The sequence below is a fragment of the Nannobrachium achirus genome, assembly GCF_963921795.1.
Source record: "Nannobrachium achirus genome assembly, chromosome: 13".
Classification (NCBI taxonomy): Eukaryota; Metazoa; Chordata; class Actinopteri; order Myctophiformes; family Myctophidae; genus Nannobrachium; species Nannobrachium achirus.
Window position 1 is genome coordinate 57,464,691 of NC_137833.1, and position 25,356 is coordinate 57,490,046.

General features: G+C 42.4%; 1 protein-coding gene across 2 annotated transcripts in view; it reads left to right on the forward strand.

The window, feature by feature from the left end:
* Window positions 1-25,356, forward strand: part of LOC308296578 (lysophosphatidylserine lipase ABHD12-like) — a 37,722-nt gene that overhangs the window by 6,690 nt on the left and 5,676 nt on the right. For both annotated transcript variants that reach the window (XM_080739890.1, XM_080739891.1), the window contains 7 exons: window positions 13,971-14,092; window positions 16,712-16,817; window positions 18,120-18,239; window positions 18,462-18,492; window positions 19,768-19,813; window positions 21,685-21,814; window positions 23,929-23,966. In XM_080739890.1, coding sequence (XP_080596016.1) covers window positions 13,971-14,092; window positions 16,712-16,817; window positions 18,120-18,239; window positions 18,462-18,492; window positions 19,768-19,813; window positions 21,685-21,814; window positions 23,929-23,966 — 593 coding nt within the window. The remainder of the gene's footprint in view (window positions 1-13,970; window positions 14,093-16,711; window positions 16,818-18,119; window positions 18,240-18,461; window positions 18,493-19,767; window positions 19,814-21,684; window positions 21,815-23,928; window positions 23,967-25,356) is intronic.

Genomic DNA, 25,356 nt, shown 5'->3' on the forward strand with positions numbered 1-25,356 from the left:
ACTAAAATCTTTGCTTCTGGGGGGTACCTGGAACTAATTATTTTGAGATGGGCGTACTAGGGGTCCTTGACATGAAAAACCTTGAGCGCCACAGATAAAGAAACATGCGGTTTTTCAGAAAACCACTTGGATTTAGACATTTTTCAGGTAATGTATTAGGGGTTTTGAAAGAATAAAAAATACAAATCCACTTTATTGTCACAGTGCAGGTTTACAGGGGTAAAGAAAAGTGTGTGACATGAGTGCGTTTTCGTGCCATCATTAGTGTTTCAGAACGGGAGAAGATGAAAAATGAGGACGGGGTGGGGGGGGGGGGTGGGGGAGATGTTTTGCACTTAGATGAGTTTAGTCCCATTTGACTGCTGAGGAGACAACTGTGGAAGGTTGTCAAGGACAGCCTGGGGAGGTGTGTGCGACTGTGTGTGCGCGTGTGTGATCTCATTATTTCACGGTCACAGCAAGGGCTGTCACAATTATTACATAATCGTCTAATCGCAATTATCTGACATAAATGCAATTATTTTGTGATAATCGTCATAATCGTTTCCATGTTGAAAAAGGTTTTTATATATTTTTTTTAAGTAAAAAATTGTGGATATAGCCGATCTACAAGCTCGCGACGCGTTGTGAGCTTGTAGATCGGCTATTTCCACTATCAATGTTCTTTTTTAAGTATAAAGTTATGTGTCGTAGCTGCCATGTGCAACTTCAAAGCCTACAAGCCAAACAGAAATGTAATTGTCAACGACAAAAGCACGATTAAATCGTTAATCGCAATTATTTGAGAGACAATTAATCTTCATGTAAAATGTCATAATCGTGACAGCCCTAATCACAGCAGGCTGACAGCTCAGCACTCGGGGTCAGATGGTAACAGTTCACTACGGTCAGGAGGTCAGGGGGTCAGGAGGTCAGGCTCACAACGCCTCGCCCTGTGAGGCGTTGTGAGCTTGTAGATCGGCTATTTTCGGCAAAGAGATTTGGTGTAGAGTGGGGAAAAGAGCAGACTAAGTACAGAGTGAAAGGTCAAGTTTATTGCGACCGTAGGTCGCACTTACTACAGAAAGCTCCACCAGGTGTCCGTGCGTCAGTCCGTCACACGTCAGACGTCACACTTTTGCCCTGCTCATATCTCCGCAACCGTTGCCCCGATCCATGCCAGATTTTGCACACACACTCCTTACCTGCCAAACTACAACCTCCAAGGACCCCCGGAGTTCCAGGGACCCCCAGGTCCCTGGGGGACCCCCAGGTGTAAAAAAAATACCAAATGTGCAAAAATGACCAAATGACCACCCCCACGGGGCTGCTCACGGGGAATTCCCGGGGACCACCCACTCCTGCTACTCCAGAACGGATGCAAAAGTGGTGGCGCCCCCAGTGGAGGACCCCCTCCACTGCAGCTCACATAAAATGCCCTAACTCGGCCTAGGAGCGTCCGGGAGAGCCGGGGCCGGTACCTATTCGTCCGCCAAGGCAACGCGGAGACCCCACCCCTCATTTCTCACATGGCCCTCTTCTAGCGAGACCCACGGTCGCTTATCTCCCGATTAGGGAGTCTTACTGGTTAGGTAATGACGGCTCAAGTGGTTAAATATCTGAAAACACAAATTGACATGAATCCAGAATACACTGATGATTGTGCTGTCAAACAATGAAACTATATGAAATCTATGAAAAGGTTGTGGGGGTCCCTACTTCATTTCTCTCTCAACTAAGGGGTCCTTGGCCTGAAAACGTTGAAGACCCCTGAGATAGACAGTTTCAGCAGCGCGGTCACATTTATTTATGGTCAATTAACAGCGTTCTGTTTGTACCAGTATTCTGTAACAGCTTGTCAACACGACACATGCCGGCACTACAATGAGTGTCTGAACACACACACACACACAGTGTGTTTGTCTGAACACTTCTACACAAAGCTACTAAAAAATGAGCGACTCTGTGCTGTGGGCTTATACGATAGAATGTCAGGGGTTATATTGGGTTACGGTTCAGGTTCACGGACAGGCACGCTCACCTTGCTCACACACACACACACACACACACACACACACACACACACACACACACACTCACACACACACTAGGGATGGGACAATATGAAAATTCCATGTCACGATTATTGTGACCAAATAGTAAGCGATTTACGATATTATCGCGATGATCAAAATATCCCCAACATCCCTTGTTCTCAGGCGGAATGTTTGCCAAAAATAGCTGATCTACAAGCTCACAACGCGTTGCAACGTAACGCGATGTGAGCTTGTAGATCTGTTAATTTTGGCAAAGAGATTCGGTAGAGTCTGCATGACGGAGGACAATTTCACGATCTCCATGATCTCCGCGATTAGCCTAGTAAACGACCAACTTCCGTTATCCAGGAGGATTCAAATGAAATGGTTTCCGGAAGAAGGCGGGTACGAGGCTACTCCGCAATGCGATTATTGTGAGTGTTTTTTATAACGATAAACGATAATACAGATTATCGTCCCATCCCTAACACACACACACACACACACACACACACTAGGGCTGTAATCTAGCCCTGTTTTAGGGATTCGAACTTCGGGGGGATTTTCCGAACGAACCATCGAACCTTAGATGGTTCGTTCAATTGATTAAAAACCGAACGTTCGAACCTCCGAACCATCGAACGTACTGTACCTTTAACCAGCTAAAAGTGTAGGAAATGTTTTAAATGCGCTGTTTTATCCATTGACGCGTGGATGCGTGGCTGCATTAACACCTAGGCTAACACTTGGAAAATCCAACCCACTCGGGAGAAAATGTTGTGCAGTTTGTTGACGAACAGGCTCAATGTATAGCGGAGTTGCACGGATGATGATTAGACTTGGTGACTGCGTCGGAGCGCGTCGCGTTCGGGCTGAACTGGTCTCGATGTAACAACCCCAGAAATCGCATTATAATCCTTTAGGGGGTTGCAATGAAATCCATCTTTGCTCATTCTTAGGAGAAAGGCTGTTTAATCTGTGGGTGCATGGATGGGTGTTCGCTGTTCAGAGCACAGCAGCACACACGTCTGTCTCTGCCCAGCTCAGCTGCAGCTGCTCTCACTCTACTGTCATCAAGCGTGTGTGCGCGGCCCCAAATTGGAGCGGAATTGGAGCGGAGGACGGTCCTTGATCGCTCCAAGCTGTTCTGGTGCGTTTTATAACTACTATAACGTCACCATTAACTGTTAGTGTTTACCGGTAGGCCTAACTTATTTCGTATTTGGCTATCTCTACTACTGTGATATTCTGAATAGGCCTATCACATTCTGATAATTATTTTTCGTGTAAAAAAAAAGAAGGAAAAAAAAAAAAAACCTGAACCCATTAATTTTGAACTTCGATTGCCAACGTAACGAACGAACGTTCGAATCCCCGAAGGTTCGCTTGCAGCCCTAACACACACACACACACACACAAACACCGTCCTACGCCCCCTCATCTCTGCTCCAAATGTCTTCGCAGAAAATGCTCCGTCTACAAGCCCCCAAATTCCTCCAATATGCAAATCTACATCGGCGAAGAGATTTATTGGTGTAGATTGAAAAAGAACGCACCGATGGCAGTGCAAGTAATGAGTATAGGGTCTAAGGGCCCTATTATGATCCAGGTCTTATGCCTTATGCCTTAACTGCTTTACCTTTTTTTCACTATTTTGAAAAAACATTTTTAAATACTTCAAATGCTGATCTACATCTGCACGTTGTGAACTTGCAGATCAGCTATTTGAAATATTTAAAAAAACAAAAACAAAATAGTAAAAAAAGGCAAAGAAGTTAAGGCATAAGGCATAAGACCTGGATCATAAATAGGGCCCTAAGTGTTTTAAGCTGAAGTGATAAATTACAAATATTATCAAACCATTCTGCGGCACCGCTGACTTTGAGAAACCCTGCTCTGCATTGATCTACACTGCATGGCTAGAAGAGTTGTTTTGGCTCCTTTGTGTACTAGATAGGTGGGGTTTTACCATATCACAGTCATTCATCTCACATATATCTTATAAGTTGTCAGTGATAACGAAACAAACAAGAACACATTTAATTTTAAAGAGATATTTCACTTTTTTGTCATTTTATCGTCTACTCAGGCTTTTGTGAGCACCCTGGACAATATATTTGCTGAAAATAGTGCAACGTATTGTGAGCTTGTAGGTTTCTGTTTGTTGTGCTCCACTCTTTTACACTCATGTTCTACACTAATTGTCATTCAACTTAATGTGGGTAGCGTAACACTATACTGTATGTTCATACAGTATGCAGGGATTGAAAGTAAGGTCTCAGAGGCACTTGCCCGTCGAGCAAGTACAGGTCATGTTCTACTTGCCCAAAGGTCATGCCCACTTGCCCGAAAAGTAAATTGTCTGTTATAAGATGACCGGTACGATTTTAATTACCGCTAAATTTAACACTTATTTCTTTACTTTCTGGGTCTGTGCGATAAACTGTGAAACCTCAATACCTCCAAATCCAAATACCAAATAACTACATAGCTATGATTGAATATGTCTATGGTTTCACACTTGTTATTTTATATTTTTAAGTGTAGCAACAGTAAAAACAGCACATTATAGGTAAACAGTGCTCTTATTTTATATTCCCCAGACCAGACAGAGCATGCTGGCCACATTCAGGTGTTTAGACATATCTCATGTTGTGTTTATAGACTGTTGCGTTACCTCTCAAATGAGCACTTGCCCCGGTCGGGCAACCTGAAAGCCAACTTCACCTGCCCGAAAGTTTTATTTACCTGCCGGGGGCAGGTGGGCAAGCCTTAGTGTCAATGCCTGAGTATGTATGTACGCACATATATCTGTTAACCTACTTCATATACATACTGTATGCTATATGTGTACTGTAGAGAATCTAACCAGTCACGATGAGCTGACAATCTTGTAGGAAAGAGGAAGCGTGTTATTTGTATTTACAGAAGTGAGAGAGTGTGTTTGTTCTAAAAACCTCCCTGACTGTTGATAAGAACAACAGTGATAATTGATGACAACACAGAAATACGGAATGACAGTATTATTATCGAGTAATGTGCCAAGCAGGGCAGGAATTCCAGGGAGGCCATGAAGGCCATGGCCGTCGTTGCCCGTCGGTTTGGCCTTGTGCCCCTAAAACAATTGGCATGCCCTGAGGTCAGAGTGGCTTTAACCCATTTAGGCCTAGAATTATTGACTGCTTTAACCAGTGAAAAACAGCAGATATACAAGCTCACAGCGCGGCACCGAGTGCCGCGCTGCGAGCTTGTAGATCTGCTATTTTTGAAAAAGTCATGAAAATGTGTGCAAATCTTTGAATATATGTATTTTCAAAGCGAATGGTTGTAACTCAAATTTTGCTTCTGGGTGGTCCCTGGAACTAGATATTTTGAGATGCGGGTCCGTGACCAAATAAATATCAGTATGGGGGTCCTTCACATGAAAAGGTATGAGCACCACTGACATAGTAGTCTCTCAAGAACAGACTAACTGAGCTCCAGTTAAGTGAAAAGGACCTTTTCTTTGACAATGGCTGGCCAGATTGCTGTCATAGAAACATAGGTTTTTTCAAAAAATCGAAGAAGGATTCAAAAGACACTTATAGAATCGGGTCAAAATTCTAATTTTCACAATTTTTCAAAAATAGCAGATCTACAAGCTCACAGCGCGGCACTCGGTGCCGCGCTGTGAGCTTGTATATCTGCTATTTTTCAATAGTTAAAGTATAAAATAATGATACACAAAATGTGTACCCGTTCTAAATGGGTTAATGCCCCAGCTGACTGTACCACGTTCTCCTCTGTCTCTTTCTTGTCACGTAGACACCAGTGTCTTTTGTTGAGATTCAGAATTCATAACTCCCCATCTTTAAACCAATCCAGCGACTTTGATTGGTCGAAATTCCAGACCTGGTGTCAAGAGTTTGCCACACTCATGAAACAACATTACCTGCTCATTGATGGCAGTGAAAGAAGACAAACACCCATTCTTATTCCCCTCTACAGCGTCACATCTAACCCACTACAGTCACTCATTGTGGGATAGTTGTGTACTGTATGTGTGATTGTAGCAGGCAGGTAGGTAGGTAGATACCGTAGGTATAGATGGATATATGGATAGAGAGGTAGATAGATACGTAGGGCTGTCACGATTATGACATTTTACATGACGATTAATTGTCACTCAAATAATTGCGATTAAATTGTGTTTTTGGTCTTTGACAATTACATTTCTGTTTGGCTTGTAGGCTTTGAAGTTGCACACATGGCAGACATGACACACAACCTAAATATGCAAAGAAATGACTGACATATTTGACAACTTTATACCTAAAAAAAGAACATTGATAGTGGAAATAGCCGATCTACAAGCTCACAACGCGTCGCCTTGTAGATCTGCTATTTCAATTGGACGATTACGTAATAACAGGCCTATGGATATGTAGGTATACAGACAGACATGCAAACCTAGGTAGGTAGGTAGGTTTGTAGGTAGGTAGGTAGGTAGGTAGGTAAATAGATAGATAGATAGATACATAGATAGATAGATGGATAGATGGATAGATAGTACCCTCACATAAAACGGGAGTGATGAGTGAGAGCAGTATCACAACAACAGAATAGACATATTCACACCCCCCGATATGATCAAACAAAAACAGCTTAGCGTGGATTGGGCCTCAGTCCAGACTCTGTGTGCTTGTGAGCGTGCGTGCGTGTGCTGCGTCACATGCTGAGTCAGTCCATAGTTATCAAGAACAACACTGTTCTTTAGTCCCTTTGTCCTGCTGGTGTGTCAGCATGGGTGTTAAAACCATGCACTAACAATAACCATGATGTCAGGGTCCATACAGATTATAGGCAGCAGTTCACTGAAGTCACCAGTAGTCACCAGTTTACAGTGTTTAGGTGACATGTATTAGGCCTGTCTGTCACAATTATTACATAATCGTCTACTCCAGGGGTCTTCAACGTTTTCAGGCCAAGGACCCCTTAGTTGAGAGAGAGATGAAGCAGGGACCCCCACAACCTTGTCATAGATTCCATATCGTTTCATTGTTTGACAGCACAATCTTCGGTGTATTTTGGATCCATGTCAATTTGTGTTTTCAGATATTTAACCACTTGAACCGTCAATACTTAATAAACTTGACCTTTCACTCTGCACTTAGTCTGCTCTTTTTCCCCTCTACATGAAACCTCTTTGCCGAAAATAGCCGATGTGAGCTTGTAGATCTGCTATTTTTGGCTACAGTTCTCAGAATTTGGACACTAGGGTTCATTCAAGTTGTTAATATAAAACATATTGGAAGATTTGGAGGACCCCCTGTAGTAACTCTGAGGACCCCCTAGGGGTCCCGGACCCCCTGTTGAAGACCCCTGCACTAGATCATTTACCACATAATTCAGCTCAAAACATGGGTAAAAAATGCATTCTTATATTGATGAATTGACTAACATGGACCACAATTCTTTTAGCATAATCTTTAACTGTACTTTCTGTACTGTTAACAATCTGGATAATAATGTATTTAAATACATTATTATCCTAACCCTAATCAATCAATCAATCAATCAATCAATAACTCATGAACCCTAACGTCTATATGCTGGTGGCAAACACTTGGCAAAACGAATCGATCTACAAGCTCACACAATGTCTTGGGATTGTAGATTGGCTAGTTTCCTGCTGAGAGATTTGGTGCAGAGGGAAAATAGCAGGGGGCCTTAGTATAAAGCCCTGGGGCGACTCCAGTCAACTAAGTATATGGAGTTAAATTGGTCAGAGCCGTTCTCTGCTGCGTGCTCTGGTGTTGTCGTGTGCTTGTTTCGGTTCCTCTTCTCCTTAACAGAGTCAACAGATGTCTGATGAGGAAGGAAAATGAGGTTAGACGTAAGGTGTCACTGCAGACAAAGTCAGTTTGCTCTTAAAAAGACAAACCACACTCCCAGACATAGGGCTGTCACGATTATGACATTTTACATGACGATTAATTGTCACTCAGATAATTGTGATTAACGATTTAATTGTGTTTTTGTCGTTGACAATTACATTTCTGTTTTGCTTTTAGGCTTTGAAGTTGCACATGGCAGATATGACACATAACCTACAAAGACATTACTGACATATTTGACAACTTTATACTTAAAAAAGAGCATTGATAGTGGAAATGTAATTTCCACTATGTGGAAAAAATAGCCGATGTGCTATTGTGCTATTTCCAAAATGTTTTACTTTAAAAAAACATGGAAACAATTATGATTATGAAAAATAATCACGATTATGAAAAATAATTGCAATTAGACGATTATGTAATAATTGTTTGTGACAGGCCTAACCAGACAAAAATGTTAAATTGTTAAGTATAGTGCACTGAACAAATTGGACAGAACGTGCTGGTGAAAGCCATGTGTCCACCCACTGTCCAGTTATTGTAGGAACTGTGCGCTGGATCTCTCAGCTCCTCTTCTGTTCTGACTAGGAAGGGTGTCATGGTCATGACGTATATGGTTTTCATACACAAATAACTGAAAAGCTACCCGGGAACAATGCGGGGCGGGAAGGATGCAAACTGGGAAGGAAAATCTACCCAGGAACAATGCAGGGCGGGAAGGATGCAAACTGGGAAGGGAATGCCTGTCATGGTGGTTTATGCAAGACCAATTCTACTTGTTGTGCTTGTAGTACTAACTTTATACTTGTTGTCAGGGCATCAGTTTTACCCGTTGCCGTCAGAGTACCCACTGCGGTGCCCAGTCTGCCCACTACTATAGTATATGAGTGAGTACAGATTGATACACACAGATACACACGTTTGGTGAATTAATCCATTTAGGCCTAGATTTATTAAATGTTTTAACTATTGAAAAATAGCAGATATACAAGCTCACAGCACGGCAAAGCTTGTAGATCTGCTATTTTTGAAAAAGTCGTGAAAATGTGTGCACGTTGTTGAACATCAAATTTTTATAGTGAACGTTTGTAACTCAAATTTTGCTTCTGGGTGGTCCCTGGAACTACATATTTTGAGATGGGGGTCCGTGGCCAAAAACATATCATTTTGGGTGTCCTTCACATGAAAAAGTTTGAGAACCACTGACACATAGAAACATAGGTTTTTCAAAAAACCTTAGAAGGATTCAAAAGACACTTATAGAATCGGGTCAAAATTCAAATTTTCACGATTTTTTAAAAATAGCACTCCCACTCCCAGTGATTAATAAGAATAAGAAAGAATATCAGCAGAAGAGTGCGAGCAGAGCCAAGAGCAAGCAGCATAGAACAAAGCATAAACGTAACACATGATGCTCCCAACAGAATACTATGACTTACAGTAGTTGATTCTCTCTGACAGTAATACACTCAGACCCAGCTTGGCCAAGGGCCCTTGTGCCCTTGAGCTGGGCACTGAGCCAGTAACCTGCTACTGGAGGCAATGATCTGTGTGGTTGACATTGCGCACTGACCTCTGCTGTGTGTGTGTGTGAGTGTGTGTGTGTGTGTGTGCGTGTGTGTGTGTGCACGTCTTTGTGAGATGACAAGACACAAGAAGAAGGGGAAATAGCAGTTCTATTTATGCATGACACTGTGGTGTGTCCATGTATTACATGATAACGATTAATTGATATGTCAGTATCTTATATTTTTATACAGGTATATATAAATATGAAAAACGTTAGATTTTTCAATTAAAAAAGTAAGACGTAATCAATGGAAAGGAATGTCTAAGAAGAAAATGGATGTGTGCAGCCTGAACTCTACCACTCATCAGCTAAATGTACCGGTATTAACGCAAGGAAGGATTTCCCAGAATCCCCGGCTGGTAGATTGTATTTTACTCACCCCTATTGGCCGGATCTGACAGGAAGCACTTAGCTGTGTGATCCAACTCTTTAATGTGATTGATAAGAGTAGAGAGAAACCCAGAGGCTTTCCCAGAGCCTGGGTGTTAGCGCAGAATACTTTGATAATAACACTTCAGTGTAACCACTTAGCAGTTAGCACCTCTATAGTGTACTTGGTAGGCCTACTTGGTACTTTCTTTTTCGATCTGCACAAACTGTCTTTACCAAACATAGCCGATCGTCAACTGGAAGTGTGACAAAACAAAAGTGGGCACGTCGATGTAAAATTGGCTATTTTGGGAAAATGGTCTCTTAAGTAATGTAAAGTGCACATGATTAGAACTAAGAACATGCTTGAGCATTTGCCAATTAAGGCCTACTATTTGCACGACTGTAACAAATTGCTGCAAAACCTGTTTATGCCATCATTTTGGGCCTAAACAAGAAGTTGAAGGATCATTTTAGGTCTGATATTGATGTACCGTGCTGCATGTTCAGATCGTGTATACTTTACATCAGTGGTCCCCAAACGTTTTAGCTCGTGACCCAGAAGAGAGATTATAGACTTTTGCCCAGAACCCAAACTAGTGAAAACAGCAGATCTACAAGCTCACAACGCATCACTTCTGGCCGCATTGTGAGCTTGTAGATTGGCTTTTCCACTAATTCCTCAAAAATGTTTGCTAATTTATGACATTTCTCAGATTTCTCTTTGATTTCTTCATGAAATTACTTAGAGGAAGAAGAAAAAAAACATTGAATTTAGTTTTTGTTTCATGAAAAAAAAAATGTTTTGGAATGTTTTTTGAAAACATTTTTGAATAATAATAATTAACAAACAAAATGTTGGAAACAAAAAAAACAAAGGGACCCATAGAAATCTGTCTGCGACCCACAAATGGGTCCCGACCCACTGTTTGGGAAACAGTGCTTTACATTAATATTTGATGTTTTAACATTTTGGACAAAATAGCCAGTTTCTGATCAAGGTGCCTCTGCCAACTCTTCTTTAGTGCCAACTCTTCTTGTATCCAATCGATCTACACCGTCTGTCTGTGTGTCAGAACCACAGAGTGCTGACACACTGTGAGTGAGGTGTCTGTCACAGCGGCCGGTCCTATTTTTAGGATTGCAGATGTGTGTGTACACTAGTGTATCACTGTATCAACGGTCATTCTCAGTGTGCAGTTTCCTCACTACATCGGTGAGATCATATTCCCCTGTATGGAATGTATTGAGTTTTCAACCATTCTGAAAAGGTTGCGTTCCAATAATAATAAAGTGTGACTTGACTCCACACATCGGGTTCCATTAGGAGATGAGCTGGCTCTCAGCCCATCAATAGCACCGTTGTTTAGTCGAGGACAGCCCTAATCTATAGTGCGTGTGTTCTGTCTGTCTGTCTGTCTGTCTGTCTGTCTGTCTGTCTGTCTGCCTTTAATGGTGACATTCATTTATTGCCTTATCATTTTTTATATTCTTTATTTAAGGACATCCATTGTCACGTTACATCAGTTTTCAATCGATTTTCCCGATTGTCCATAGATAACTATAACATGCCTTATCATTTTAAAACATTATGTCTGCATTATGGCTTTGGTGCTGATTATCACCTCAACTTCATCGGTACATGGTTCCACATATGCGGTATGTTAATCCAGAATACGTGATGTTTGGCCCGGCCTGTAGCCTGTATACCATGTCCTGTTTCAGTTCCACTTCCACAAAACATTTTTTTATTTTTTATTTGGCGAGTCTCAGTTGTATTTTTACATCTGCAAGGTCAGCAGCACAAAGCTCCCAGACCTTTAGTCATGTTAACCAGGGGCGTCACAAGGGGGGGGGGGGAAGTGGGACCGAGTTACTAGGGCCCAAGGTGGAGGGGCCTTAATTATTTTATACTTTAGCTATCGAAAAATAGCAGATGTACAAGCTCACAGCGCGGCACCGAGTGCCGCACTGTGAGCTTGTAGATCTGCTATTTTTGAAAAGACGTGAAAATGTGTGCAAATCTTTGAATATATGTAGTTTTTAAGTGAACGTTTGTAACTCAAGTTTTGCTTATGGGAAACATAGGTTTTTCAAAAAACCTTGGAAGGATTTGAAATATTCAAAGACTTGCATAAATCTTCACGATTTTTCAGATCAGATCTACAAGCTCACAGCGCAGCACTCTATGCCGTGCTGTGAGCTTGTATATCTGCTATTTTTCCATAATAATGCATAATAATGTGTTTTCAGTCTAAATGGGTTAAACCCCCTCCCCCTATGAAGAACATTCATGGGGGGCCTGCAGTGAATCTTGTACCCAGGGCCCAGAATTTGGTGTGACACCCCTGATGTTAACATATTAAACAGCAAGGAAGTGCAGGGAGCACAGCATGCAGGAGGAGCCCAGTCAGCACCACTCTTTACTTACCGGGGTCACAGTCAGCACAACACACTGGGGCAAAGGTCGCAGACGGCGGAGCGAGGTCGTCCCAGTCCTCCTGGGGTCACTGGCCGTTGTCGAGGGATGGGACGATAATCCTTATTGCAACCGTCAGGTCGCAGTACTATCAAAACCTCCACCGGCTGTCAGTCTGTCAGTCACACGTCACACTTTTGCCCTACTCATATGTCTGCCACCGTTGCCCATATCCATGCCAAACTCTCCACACACACTCCTTGGCTGCCAAACCACAACCTCCAGCCCTCATTTCTCACATGCCCCTCTTGTAGCGCCACCATCTTGCAAAACACATTTTTGGACACTGCTCCTACAGATTTTGGCCTAAAATCACACAAAGCGGTACACGGTATCTCTAAAGTCATGTCATCAACATGGATCTGTCCCATTTCCCATATTCCCTCCTGATTGGCTACCATTGCCAATCAGGGGGGGGGGGGGTCTCCAAATTATTTTGTGGGGTCTCCAGAAGATTAACTTAATGTGCACCATTGTTTTCTCATTCAACAGTAAACAAACAACATAAAGTTTAAGTGCATAGCCATAGAGGGTATATGAACATTCAGCCCTGTTAAAATATGATTATTTTGGGGGTCGCGGCCTGACAAGGTTGAGAACCACTGTACTATGAAATCTGAAAAGGTGCATTTTTGGGGGGTAGGGGATTGTAAAGTGACGAACAGGTCAATGTGTTTTCATCATTGTGTCCACCTGATGCTAACCGTGAGGATGATTTGAAGCTAAAGTTTGACCCAGATGCTGTGTGTGTGTGTGTGTGTGTGTGTGTGTGTGTGTGTGTGTGTGTGTGTGTGTGTGTGTGTGTGTGTGTGTGTGTGTGTGTGTGTGTGTGTGTGTGTGTGTGTGTGTGTGTGTGTGTGTGTGTGTGTGCGCGCGCGCGCGTGCGTAAGGTGAGCTCTCTGTGCTACAGTATCTCCTCTCTCTCTTACAGTTGTTTGCATTATTTATAGACGCTGCGTCCCTCAGATAACCTTGTGTGCGTGCTTGAGTATGTGTGTGTGTGCACTTGTATTACTATACATGGTAATAATTGTGACTGTGAGAGTGAAATATATACCGGTACTTGTTGTGGGATATATAGTAATGTAATGTAATGTGGACCTACAGTACAAAGTAGACTTTGTGAAGACCATTTTCCTTGTCCGCAGCAGAGAAATGCACGGTCAAAAGGACCTTATGTTTAGTGGTTAGTGTTAGATAATTAGAGGTTACATTTAGGTGGAAAATAGTCACCCTATTTAAGGGTCCCTCTGCCGCACCTGGGGAGACAATGGACTGACCTCATGCTTCCTTCTATGCATGAGTAGTCTAAGTTGTTTCTTTTCACCTGACAGGGGAGATTTTCCCTGGGATAGACGTAGCACGTGGAAGGAACACGTTATTCCAACCAGTTCCTTTTCCCCTCCATCAGGCACCCCGGCTGGCCAGGGGGAGGCATTATTGTTTTTATTTCCCTTGTCTTTGCCAGATTGACTTTAGACTGATGCTTACCTTTGCGAAATACCAACGTTCTAAATTGTACACACCTCCTCTCCTCTCCCATTTTCAAAAGCATCTCAATATTTGGCCCCTTTATGTGCTGAATTCTTAGAAATGATACAGACGTTTTTACATAATCACGAATGCTAAAGGTCTTGTTCTCTCTCTGTGTGTCTGTTCAGGTTATCCATGGTGGGTCGGTTTAAGCGGCTCTTCCTGTGGTTCCTGGGTATTTACATCGCCATCCCCTTCATCGTCAAACTGTGTCCGTCCATCCAGGCCAAGCTGGTCTTCTTAAACTTTGGTGAGTATGTTTACCTTTCATATGAGCACTCACACAGTGCAGGGTGTTCTGCAAGCGCTGGCCATGGAAAATACTACTTGATGGTGTTAATTTACCGACCAGCTGAGGACATTTCTACAAATGCCTTCTATACCAGTAGTTCTAAAACGTTTTTAGTGCCATGGGCCCCTAAAAGAGAAGATATGTTAAAAAAAAAAGATTTAGAGAGTGTAAGCAGGGGTGTCCAAACTTTTTTTAAACTATTAAAACACCCAAGGGCCGACTCTATCTCCTGACAAAATATACTTTCGGTCGGACCATAACAAAGTCACATACAATTTTATTTAACTATCATCATCAATATTTAATATCAATTTTATTTTTTGTCATGTATGTGCTCTGAACAGAACACAAATAATTAACATTACCAAATGTAACCAGACATGCGAGGTACAAAATACAACAAAATAGCCTTTCTTTGACCCCTTCAGCACGAGACAACAGGGAACAAGGACTCCTACTATAAAATATTCTTGTTTGACGGTGCTGGCGGGCCGTTTATAGTACAATTCACTGTTTGTCAAATCCCGCCCCATTCTGCTCTGTTACTAAGTGGGACGAAAAACCCAGGGCAGATTGTTTTTATAATGGCAGTGAATGGGGGGAGGGGGTATTTTCATTGCCTCATTATTGCTATTTAATGTACCAAAGGAAAAACATCTAGGTGATATTAATAAAAAGGGAAGACAAAGGTACAGTAGTTAAATTGCAAAACAGGGGGTTTCCCCCCGAAAATACATGTTTTAATTTGTTTAATCCCAGTGGGACAGAAAATTCAGGGCAGATTGTTTTTATAATGGAAATGGATGAGGGGAGGGGGTATTTTCATTGCCTCATTATTGCTATTTAATGTACCAAAAGAGAAACATCTCATTTATATTAATAAAACGGGAAGACAAAAGTACAGTAGTTACATTGCAAAACAGGGGTTTGCCCCCAAAAATACATGTTTTACTTTTAATTAGTTTAATCCTCTGAAAAAGTCGGAGGAGAGATACAGAGAGAGAAAGCGCAGTGCATCTTGGGTAGGAAGTTGTGGAGTTATAGGCTGGCTGTCAACATAAAATGTATTTTAATTGTAATTCATTTAAAATATATTACCCAATCGAAACTCTTAGTTACATTGATATCGTTCATGTGAACTAGTCTGTTGAAGCTTATTCATTATAATGATCGAAATCGCTATGACCGCGCAGCGCCGTACTGCGCGCCGGCCGTGCTCCGCATCACGGCACCGCGTTGAAGACTGAAGCCACTTTCTCCCACTGCATAAGTTCCACCCCCGGTAGCGAAAAGTGAATGTTTTTTTCTAGTTGGCCAGTCAGGGAGTCTCAGGGACCAATCAGAAGGCTGACAAACGGTCAATTTAGGAATGAAGCTGCGGGCCCTATAACATTTGTCATTAGCCCGTATTTGGCCTCCGGGCTGCACTTTGGACACTCCTGTTGTCATTACACAGTTTCCGTTGCACAGCCTGTATGGAGGAAGCATTAGTGAATGGTGTGAGACAACAACCTGTTCTCCAGAGACCAGGGCATCCTTTATTACCTGATCCCCGTTGGGGGGGAAAGGGAAACTCTGGTGTCATAGCAGCAACAACACATGAAACACAGGAGTGGTGCAGGTGAAGGGTGCTTGGGTGGCGCTAGGGCAGGGGTCTTCAACGTTTTCAGGCCAGGGAGGACCCCTTAGTTGAGAGAGAGATGAAGCAGGGACCCCCAGATTCCATATAGTTTCATCGTTTGACAGCACAATCATCAGTGTATTTTGGATTCATGTCAATTTGTGTTTCCAGATATTTAACCACTTGAACCGTCAGTACTTAATAAACTTGACCTTTCACTCCGTACTTAGTCTGCTCTTTTTTCCCCTCCACACCAAACGTCTCTGCCGAAAAAAGCCGATCTACAAGCCTCTACAAGGCGTTTGAATCCACCGCGGTGCATCTGGCTCTGTGTGTGTGTGTGTGTGTGTGTGGGAGGGGGGGGGGGGGTGGTGTAACAGTAGCTGGGACTCTACAAGTGACGGGCAACAAGTTACTGCTGAAACTTTCATGAGTCTAGCCTAGTACTACAGATCAATGACACACACACATTAATTGTCACTAAAATAATTGCGATTACCGATTTAATTGTGTTTCTGTCGTTTTAACTTTATTGGAACATTAGGAAAAAAAATGCAGTTTGGCTGTTTAGGCCTCGTGGACTAAAGTTTGACTGAGCAGATATGACAAATAACATGAAATCATGGGTTGCATTTGTAGTCCTAAACGGCCATGTTGAGGACCAACACAGGTGTTTCAATGTGTCTGATTGGCATACCTGTGTTGGTCCTCAACATGGCTGGTATAGGACTACAAATGCAACCCATGAATAGTGGAAACAAATCCACAAGCTCAAAACGCGTCCCATTGTAATGCGTTCTGAGTACGTAGAGCTGCTATTTCCACACTAACAATATTTGCCAAGATGCCGGTAATTATTTAACTGTGTGTGTGTGTGTGTGTGTGTGTGTGTGTGTGTGTGTGTGTGTGTGTGTGTGTGTGTGTGTGTGTGTGTGTGTGTGTGTGTGTGTGTGCAGTGAGGATGCCCTTCTTCATTGACCTGAAGAGGCCCCAGGACCAGGGGTTGAACCACACCTGTAACTTTTACCTTGAACCAGAATACACAGTGAAGATAGGAGTGTGGTAAGAATATCTCTCTCTCTCTCTCTCTCTCTCTCTCTCTCTCTCTCTCTCTCTCTCTCTCTCTGTCTGTCTGTCTGTCTGTCTGTCTGTCTGTCTGTCTGTCTGTCTGTCTGTCTGTCTGTCTGTCTGTCTGTCTGTCTGTCTGTCTGTCTGTGTCTCTCTCTACTTACTTTTTTTCTGCCTTTGTATTTAATGTTCTGCTTTTGAAACTGATATTATCCTAGATAAAGTACTATGTTCTATCTGTCTGTCTTTCAATGTTATATGAGATACTTAAAGTGTGGTTCCTGTGGAAATAAGCCTTGGCTTTCTAGGATCTCCTTTTAGTTGACCTTGTACCAGTCATTTGTACTGTCATGAAACTGTACTTTTTTCTATTGCAAACTTCTAATACATTCTTCAATCAATCAATCAAAACTCACTCACTCACTCACTCACTCACTCATTTGGGCAAATGGACTTTGCTTTCACGTTGCCAGACAGGCAACTGCATTCTGTCTTCATAAATTGGCTATTCATGAAAAACAATGCTACCTTTTTACAACCAGCAGTTGCACTCGTTCTGGTTTTTCAAAGTGTGTTACCCCCTACAACATGATCATCAGATATTCTTTATTCTTTATTAGGATCCCCATTAGCTTCCACAAAGTGGTCGCTAGTCTTCATGGGGTCCACACAAAAATGTACAGTAAAAAGTAAAACACACAATAGTAGCAATGTTGCTATCTAAAATAGACAAAATCGAGTTTACAGCAAAAACAGTGAAATCGCTCTGCATATAAAAACAGAGACAACAATAACCAATATTCACTTACATAAAAATAAGGTACAAAAATAGAAAAACACAATTTCATCTATAAAGGACTCGTCAATTTATGTTTGAGTAACATTTTAATATAAGAAAAAAGCTCTTTGAAGTACTGTTCTCATCACACTATTCTGGTTGGGGTTCGGCAGCCCCAGATGCAGAAGTATCATGATTATACTTTAAAAAAAGTGGAGCGAAAGTGTTAAAAGAATGTTTTCATGTGGCCACGCCCACCTGTTCAGTATACCTGGTTTTCAGGTGGGTGGTGACCGAGCTGAAGTTGGCATATTTGGATATTATAACCACACATGGGGGTTTATTAGAGCAGTGGTTCCCAAACCTTTTAGCTCAAGACCCAAAATAAAAATTAGACGTGTGCCTGTGACCCAAACTAGTGAAAAAAAAGGGACCCATAAAAATGTGTCCGCGACCCACAAATGGGCCCCGACCCACTGTCTGGGAACCAGTGTATCTAACATTCATTCGTCCTACAGGCATACGGTTCCAGCATCGATGTGGAAAGAGGCTCAGGGGAAAGACCAGCTGTGGTACGAATCCACTTTGAAATCACACCATCCCATAATACTCTACCTCCATGGAAACGCAGGCACCAGGTACACACACACACACACACACACACACACACACACACACACACACACACGCACACACACACACAAAGTGACAGCTCTTCTAGTGTCAAGTTGCAATATTTACAAAACACACACATTCGTAGAACTCTGTGGATGTGTCATTAACTACTGTACTATACATATATGCACGTGTGTTTATTTTGACCTTTGACTCATATAAACCTGTCTTACTTGTCCCTACAGGGGTGGAGATCACAGAGTGCAACTGTACAAGGTACACACACACACACACACACACACCTGTGTACAATATATACTGTAGCAACTGATATTTCAAACCAACGACCTACGTACTCTTGCTCATGTAGATCAGTGGCCACTGGTGGCCGGCGAGGGTATTGCAAGTGGGGCCCCAAATAGTTTCTGAAAAACGTCAGATTATAATTGAAAATGTGAAAAACAATAGCCTATACTGTATATAGCAACCGCTAATGTTACACAAAGGTGTTTGCAGATTGATAGGTATAACAACGTATAGGCACTCCAGGTCTAAATGGGTTGAATAAGAACATACTAGATACTTTATTATCCCAAGGGGGAAAATCAGTTGCCCAGAGGCAGCACAGCAGTTTAAGCTTACAAGTTACAAAGAAGTACGAAAAAGGAAACGGTACAGTCAAAAAAAAGCAAGGCACAATAAAATAAGAATATAAACATAAATTGTCAAAAAGCTGTCACAATAAAAGAAGAATATATACATAAAGTGTCCAAGAAACATTCATTAGAAGTGTCATCTCACACACAAATAGCAATACTCAAAGCACAACTTAACAATGCAGTGCCAAACAAAAGTGTACATAACAGTCGATGCTAGTCAGTGCAACACAAGCATCTCACCGCCATGTCAACACAGCAACAATACTCAGTTCTACCAACACAACCCAATAGTGCAGGGCCAAAAATAAGTGTCCATAGTCAGTGCAAATAAATCAAGAATACTGTAGTCCTATTGAACCAAGGTTTCACCAATATTCACCATTTGTCCATTAAAGCAGCACAATGTAGTTTCGGGGTATCAGTGGCCACAAGTCTTTGACTTCATTACCCAAGAGTCTCTGCAAGCATGTCCGGCGAGGACGCGCTGTGATTGGCCAGTCTTCGCTTTGACCGGCAGTCCTGCCTTGGTGCCTAGGCAAATGCCAGGATGACAATGCATTGTCGCCCCTACAGTACACATAGTAATACAGTCAGGGACCTCCCCCTGAGTCTAGACATTTATGGAAGGGCGATTGTTATTGCTTAAACATGCAACTCTATAAGGTTGTGGGACATAGTTGTGCTGCTTTAATGGTGGCTTTAATATAGATTTTAAGTCATATCGTCCAGCCCTAATGTCACTGTAGATATGCTGTTAACTCTTACTTGATATCCTGTCTCTCTCACCCTATCACTGACTGTCTGTCTGTGTGTGTCTCCCCCCCCCTCTCTCTCTCTCTCTCTCTCTCTCTCTCTCTCTCTCTCTCTCTCTCTCTCTGTGTCTCTCTCTCAGGTCCTCAGTTCGTTTGGCTATCATGTCGTAACATTCGATTACAGAGGTAGGTGAAGTCCTGGCAGCTTATTGTCATCATGTTGACTAGTTAAAGGAGCTATAGTCAACTTTTTCTTGAAAAACGGATGCTAAAATAAAAATAACGTTTCGAAAATATTTTATATAAAAAGAATATGCTTCATATATGTGTTTCTGTTCAAAGATGTCCACAAAAAGCGTGAAATAATGATAAAATAATAATTTCGGCCTTTGTCAGTAGAGCTTAGATCGGGCCAAAAAAAATGAGCCCGGCCCAACCCACCCCACAGAACGGCAGCCCGAGCCCGGCCCAAAGCCCGATACATAATTGACAATTGGAGACCGACACAGCCCGCAGCCCGACATTATAAACAAGCTTAATTGCTGCAGCAGCCTTTTTTCTCATATGGTGATTTGTTAAGAATAGAGTCCTTTTCCAACTGTCTTTATATAGACCTATATAAGACATTGTAGCAAGTACCGTGCTAATTATGGAACAAAAACATCGGAGCCTAATTCTTCAATCAATCAAAAAGCCTTGCTGGAAAAAACAGCTGACGGCCGCCGCTAAATCAGACAGCAGGCGCACAGGCTATTATAGCTACAACGTTCACACAACGTCTATTATGATTATTACGATACAAAAAGTGTCTGTGGACTTTCAACGATGTCCTCCGCTCTGCTCTGCTCGACCAGCGCTGGCAGCGCATGCATGCACTGCACACGCCACAGCAGCCAGCCACACGCACACACACAGCGCACGCAAACACACACTCACGCTCAACTGTCAAGTTGCGAAACAGCGCAGCGGTGCAGCCATAGAGTCATGAGCGCGCAGTTTACACAGTCACAGAGACATCATGATACTGCGCTGCGCTTGCCTACCGGATTATAAAAGCCCGACCCGACCCATAGCCCGTCATATACATGGAAATTTGAGCCCGGCCCAGCCCGCGCCGCGCCGACCCGTCGGGTCCCGTCGGGCTCGGGCTGAATTTCTAAGCTCTATTTGTCAGACCGACACTTTGTTTACATCCTAGTCTATTGATTGATAGGATGTAAACAAAGTCAGCCTGACAGCCAGCCAAAATGATTATTTTATCATTATTTTACGCTTTTTGTGGATATTTTTGAACAGAAACACATATGAAGCATATTTTGTATACAATATTTTCGCATATAACATTATTTTGAATTTAGCATCAGTTTTTCAAGAAAACGTTGACTATAGCTCCTTTAACTGTTCTGCCGCCGTTGACGGTGAGGACTGTCATTGAAAGGGTTAATACCATGGCGCCGTTGACGGTGAGGACTGTGAATCTTACTGTATATACAGTAAAGATATTATTACTTACTTAATGTCGCTCCGGTCCCGCTCGCATCGGTAATGTCGGCGATTTGTTTACAACGCACGTTGGGCGTGCACGCGAAGTGAAGCTCCTCAATGTTAAGTCAATGGAGAGGCCCATAAAGAAACTTCATTTAAACAAAATAGCCATTTTGAGACATTTTGCAGCAGATCTAAATGTAAACAAGGCACAAGGCAGGGCGCAGCCATCTTCATCTTCTTGTCCCACACTGTCATGTGACTAGATGACGTAATCGTTGCCGTCAAGTGATAATCCAAAAAAACAAAAACAACCCCCTTCCAGCCCTTCAAAATAATAGCGGAGGCCTATGGAGGAAACCACGTGGCACCGAGGCACCAAGCAACCTTCAGATTAAGAGGCACTAATTGTGTTAAATGGAGTTTTAATCTAATAGGTTATCACTTTAATCACAGTTACCCAGCTTTTCTGATAGTAAATGTTTCGGCAGATGATTGCGTCATCTTGACGGAGTGGGTGTGTGTGTGTGTGTGTGTGTGTGTGTGTGTGTGTGTGTGTGTGTGTGCGGCAGGTTGGGGGGACTCGGACGGCAGTCCTTCAGAGCACATGATGACGTCAGACGCTCTGTTCCTCTACCTGTGGCTGAGGGAACAGACAGGGAACAAACCTCTGTACATCTGGGGGCACTCACTGGGAACAGGGTACGCACACTGCCACTTACATGTAGCCCACTAAGACCTGAGGCCCATATTCTACGAATGCCTTCTAAAACAGTGGTTCTCAACCTGTGGGTCGGGATCCCCAAGGGGGTCCCCAAATTATTTTGGGGGGTCCCCAGATGATTAACTTAATGTGCAACATTGTTTTCACAGTAAACAAACCAGCATAACATTTATAGAGGGTATCTGCTCATTTCTAAAGTGACAATTTGAGGACTTTTTAATACCTCTAAAATGACAAATTAAACATAGGCCAAATTGTCAAATATTAGAGGCAGAAATTGTGAAAATAGCTGATCTACATGCTCACAACGCCTCGCGATGCGAGGCATTATGAGCATGTAGATCTGCTATTTTCACAATAGAACCGTATTGTACAAAATGTAATGCCTCAACTCTTAGTGTTCGTCATGGTGGGGGGGGGGTCCGGGTCTCCAGTTAAAATATGATTATTTTGGGGGTCCCCAGTTAACTCATTTAGTGCCACCCCTTTCACCACTAGAGGGCGCCCAGTGGCCATAGAAAATCCCATAGAGATATGCTGGTATATGCAGAAGCCCTGCAGCCATGACTTGCCTGAACACTTTCCTTTGTGCATGTACAGGAAGAGGATGAAGTTAGCTTGAAGTTAGCTATTGGCTACCAAGCATTTTAGAAGCCTTATTTTTGTCAACTTAGCCATGATTAAACCTTGCACACCTCATGCATGGGAAAAAAACAGAGAAGAATGAGCTCTAAAAAATCCAATGCAATCCTGGATTGCATTGGAGTGGATTTGTGCAGTTTGTTCACAGCTTTCAAACAAAAAAATCCGATTGGAAATCCGTTCAGGCATTCTTGAGATAATCGCCATTATGTTTTACATGTTATGTAAACAAACATGGCTGCCCTGTATGTTAGATGGGGTTGTATGGGGGTGGAACATGCAAAATCGCGATTGAAATCATGTTCACTAGATTTGATGGGGTCCAAAAAAAAAAAAAAAAAAAAAATCAAAAAAAAATTTTTCAATTTTTTTTTCAATTTTTTTTTTTAAAGCCGAACTTGTTCGGGATCGGCACTCTGCGATACGATAATAAAGCCGAACTAGTTCGGGATTGGCACTCAATGAGTTAAAATATGATTATTTGGGGGTCCCCAGTTAAAATATGATTATTTTGGGGGTCGTGGCCTGAAAAGGTTGAGAACCACTGTTCTAAATCACTAGGTCTCACACATTCAAAAAATATAATAATAATCATATTTGACAAGCACTTGGAATTGTAGGAGTAGGAGTAACATTTTTTTACCTCGGTTCCATAGATAAATCTTGTGAAAAATAGTCTTTTGAGGCATTGTGAGCTGCTATTTTCACAATTGTTGCCTCTTTCTTATATTATCTGACAATTTGGCCAATTTTGACCAGCATTTATAGTATGTCTTTTAAATTATTATTATTTTCTTTTAGGTATTAAAAAGGTCTTAAAAGTCCTTAAATTGTCACTTCACTGTCATCTAGGTAACCTCCCCCCATATTGTTAGCAGCGGCCAATATTGGGGAAAAAGAATAGCAGAACGTTGAAAAATCTGAATCAAGCATTCAATCAAGCTGTGTAATAAATTACATTATCATCCTTGCAACAACAACAAAACATCCTCGACTGACCAGCAAGTGTAATAAAATAAAGTATATACAGTATTTTCTGGACTATAAGGCGCACCTGACTATAAGGCGCACTGTCAATGAATGGTCTATTTTCAAACTGTTTTCATATATAAGGCGCACCTGACTATAAGGCGCACATAATAGACAATACCGTTGCGTTATGCATCCAACAGATGGAGCTGTGCTAAAGGGAATGTCAATGTCAATGAATGATCCATATATAAGGCGCACTGGACTATAAGGCGCACTGTAGTTTTTTGAGAAAATTAAAGGCTTTTAAGTGCGCCTTATAGTCCGGAAAATACGGTAATATTGTTTATAACTATAATTATACAGTGTTATAAGCAGATTAAATGGCATTATAGAAGTGGACTAAATAGGAAGTGTTGGCCGTCATCCCCTTCCTGTCTCCTAACATGCACATTGTTTTGTGTCATTTGTTTATTTTCAGAGTGGCCACCAACCTGGTGAGAAGACTCTGTGACAGAGGTAGGAAAACACGCACGCACGCATGCGCGCGCACACACACACACACACACACACACACACACACACACACACACACACACACACACACACACACAGGTTCAATGGGAGGCGTAGGACGGAACCGCTATGTCCTCCCGGTGGGGGCTCGGTGGGGGGCCGGGTGATCAGGTCAAGGTAATTGTCATAGAATCATAGTTTATTGTAAAAGATGAAAGGAGAACAAGGACAAAAACAGGAAAATAAACATAAAAATCTTAAGATAAAGCTGGCCGTACACTAGCTGATAATCGGGCATTTAATTACCCTCCCGACAATCTGGCTGCCTTTGACTGAAACGGGCCCGACAATCGGGCATAAATGTCGTCTAGCGTGAGGTCTCACAGATTCAATCTGAGCCGGAGGGCGATCTGGGCCGGCCTGACTCTTTTCAAAAATGTTTGATATTTTTCTGGGATCTCTACTGGTCTGGAAGAGCAGCGGGTGACCGTGACCGAGAGAAAGACACCTGCTGATCGACAGATCTCTCTCTCTTTTTCTCTCTCCATCTCTCCCTCTCTCTCACTCACACACATACACACGCGCGCGCGCGCAGACACTCTTTTCATACCGTCCATCCGTCCATTAGGTTGTATCATGATTGCTTGGGATGGGAATTAAAACGCAATGGTAGCGGGTTTGTTTTATATCAGCAGAAATCACTACCAGTCACAGACTGGGAACAGCACAAGAGTGACACGACACATCTCGCTTTGCTCTTGCAAGGCAAAGTAGACACGCCCATCCTGATCTACAAACCCTACAACGTGACGCGGAGGGACACAGTTTGATCTTGGAAATCTAATGTTCGGTGGGCCACACAGTCATACGACTAATCATAAATCAGGCACCATGAGAAGCACGCAGCACTTGACAAGTTTAGCAGTGATAGAGAGAGGGTAAAAGTCAGAGTTGAACAGAGGCATGGATGGACATGAAACGTGTCAAAGTGAACTCATATTATCATCAAAATGGGACACAAATTCCTTATTGAAGCGTTTTTTTTTTCTCCATTGCGCGAAGTGATGCGATGGTGTGTTGTGTGGATAACGTTAATGTGTTTGTGTGTGCGTGCGTGTGTGTGTTGCAAGGCGAAGAACAACCCACGTGACATTTTGTATTCATTATATTACGTATTATTGCTTTGTTCAGGCCCGACTCAATCTGAATAGAATCCTGTAGCGTGCGGAGTGCCCGACTTTTCAAAATGGCTAGTGTGAATCTGAAAGAATGATCCTGTAGTGTTTAATGCTACCCGATTCAATCACGCCCAATTATCTGCTAATGTAAGGCCAGCTTTAGATCCATAAAACAGTAGCAGGTACAGTATGTATATGAGGTTAGACGCAAGGTA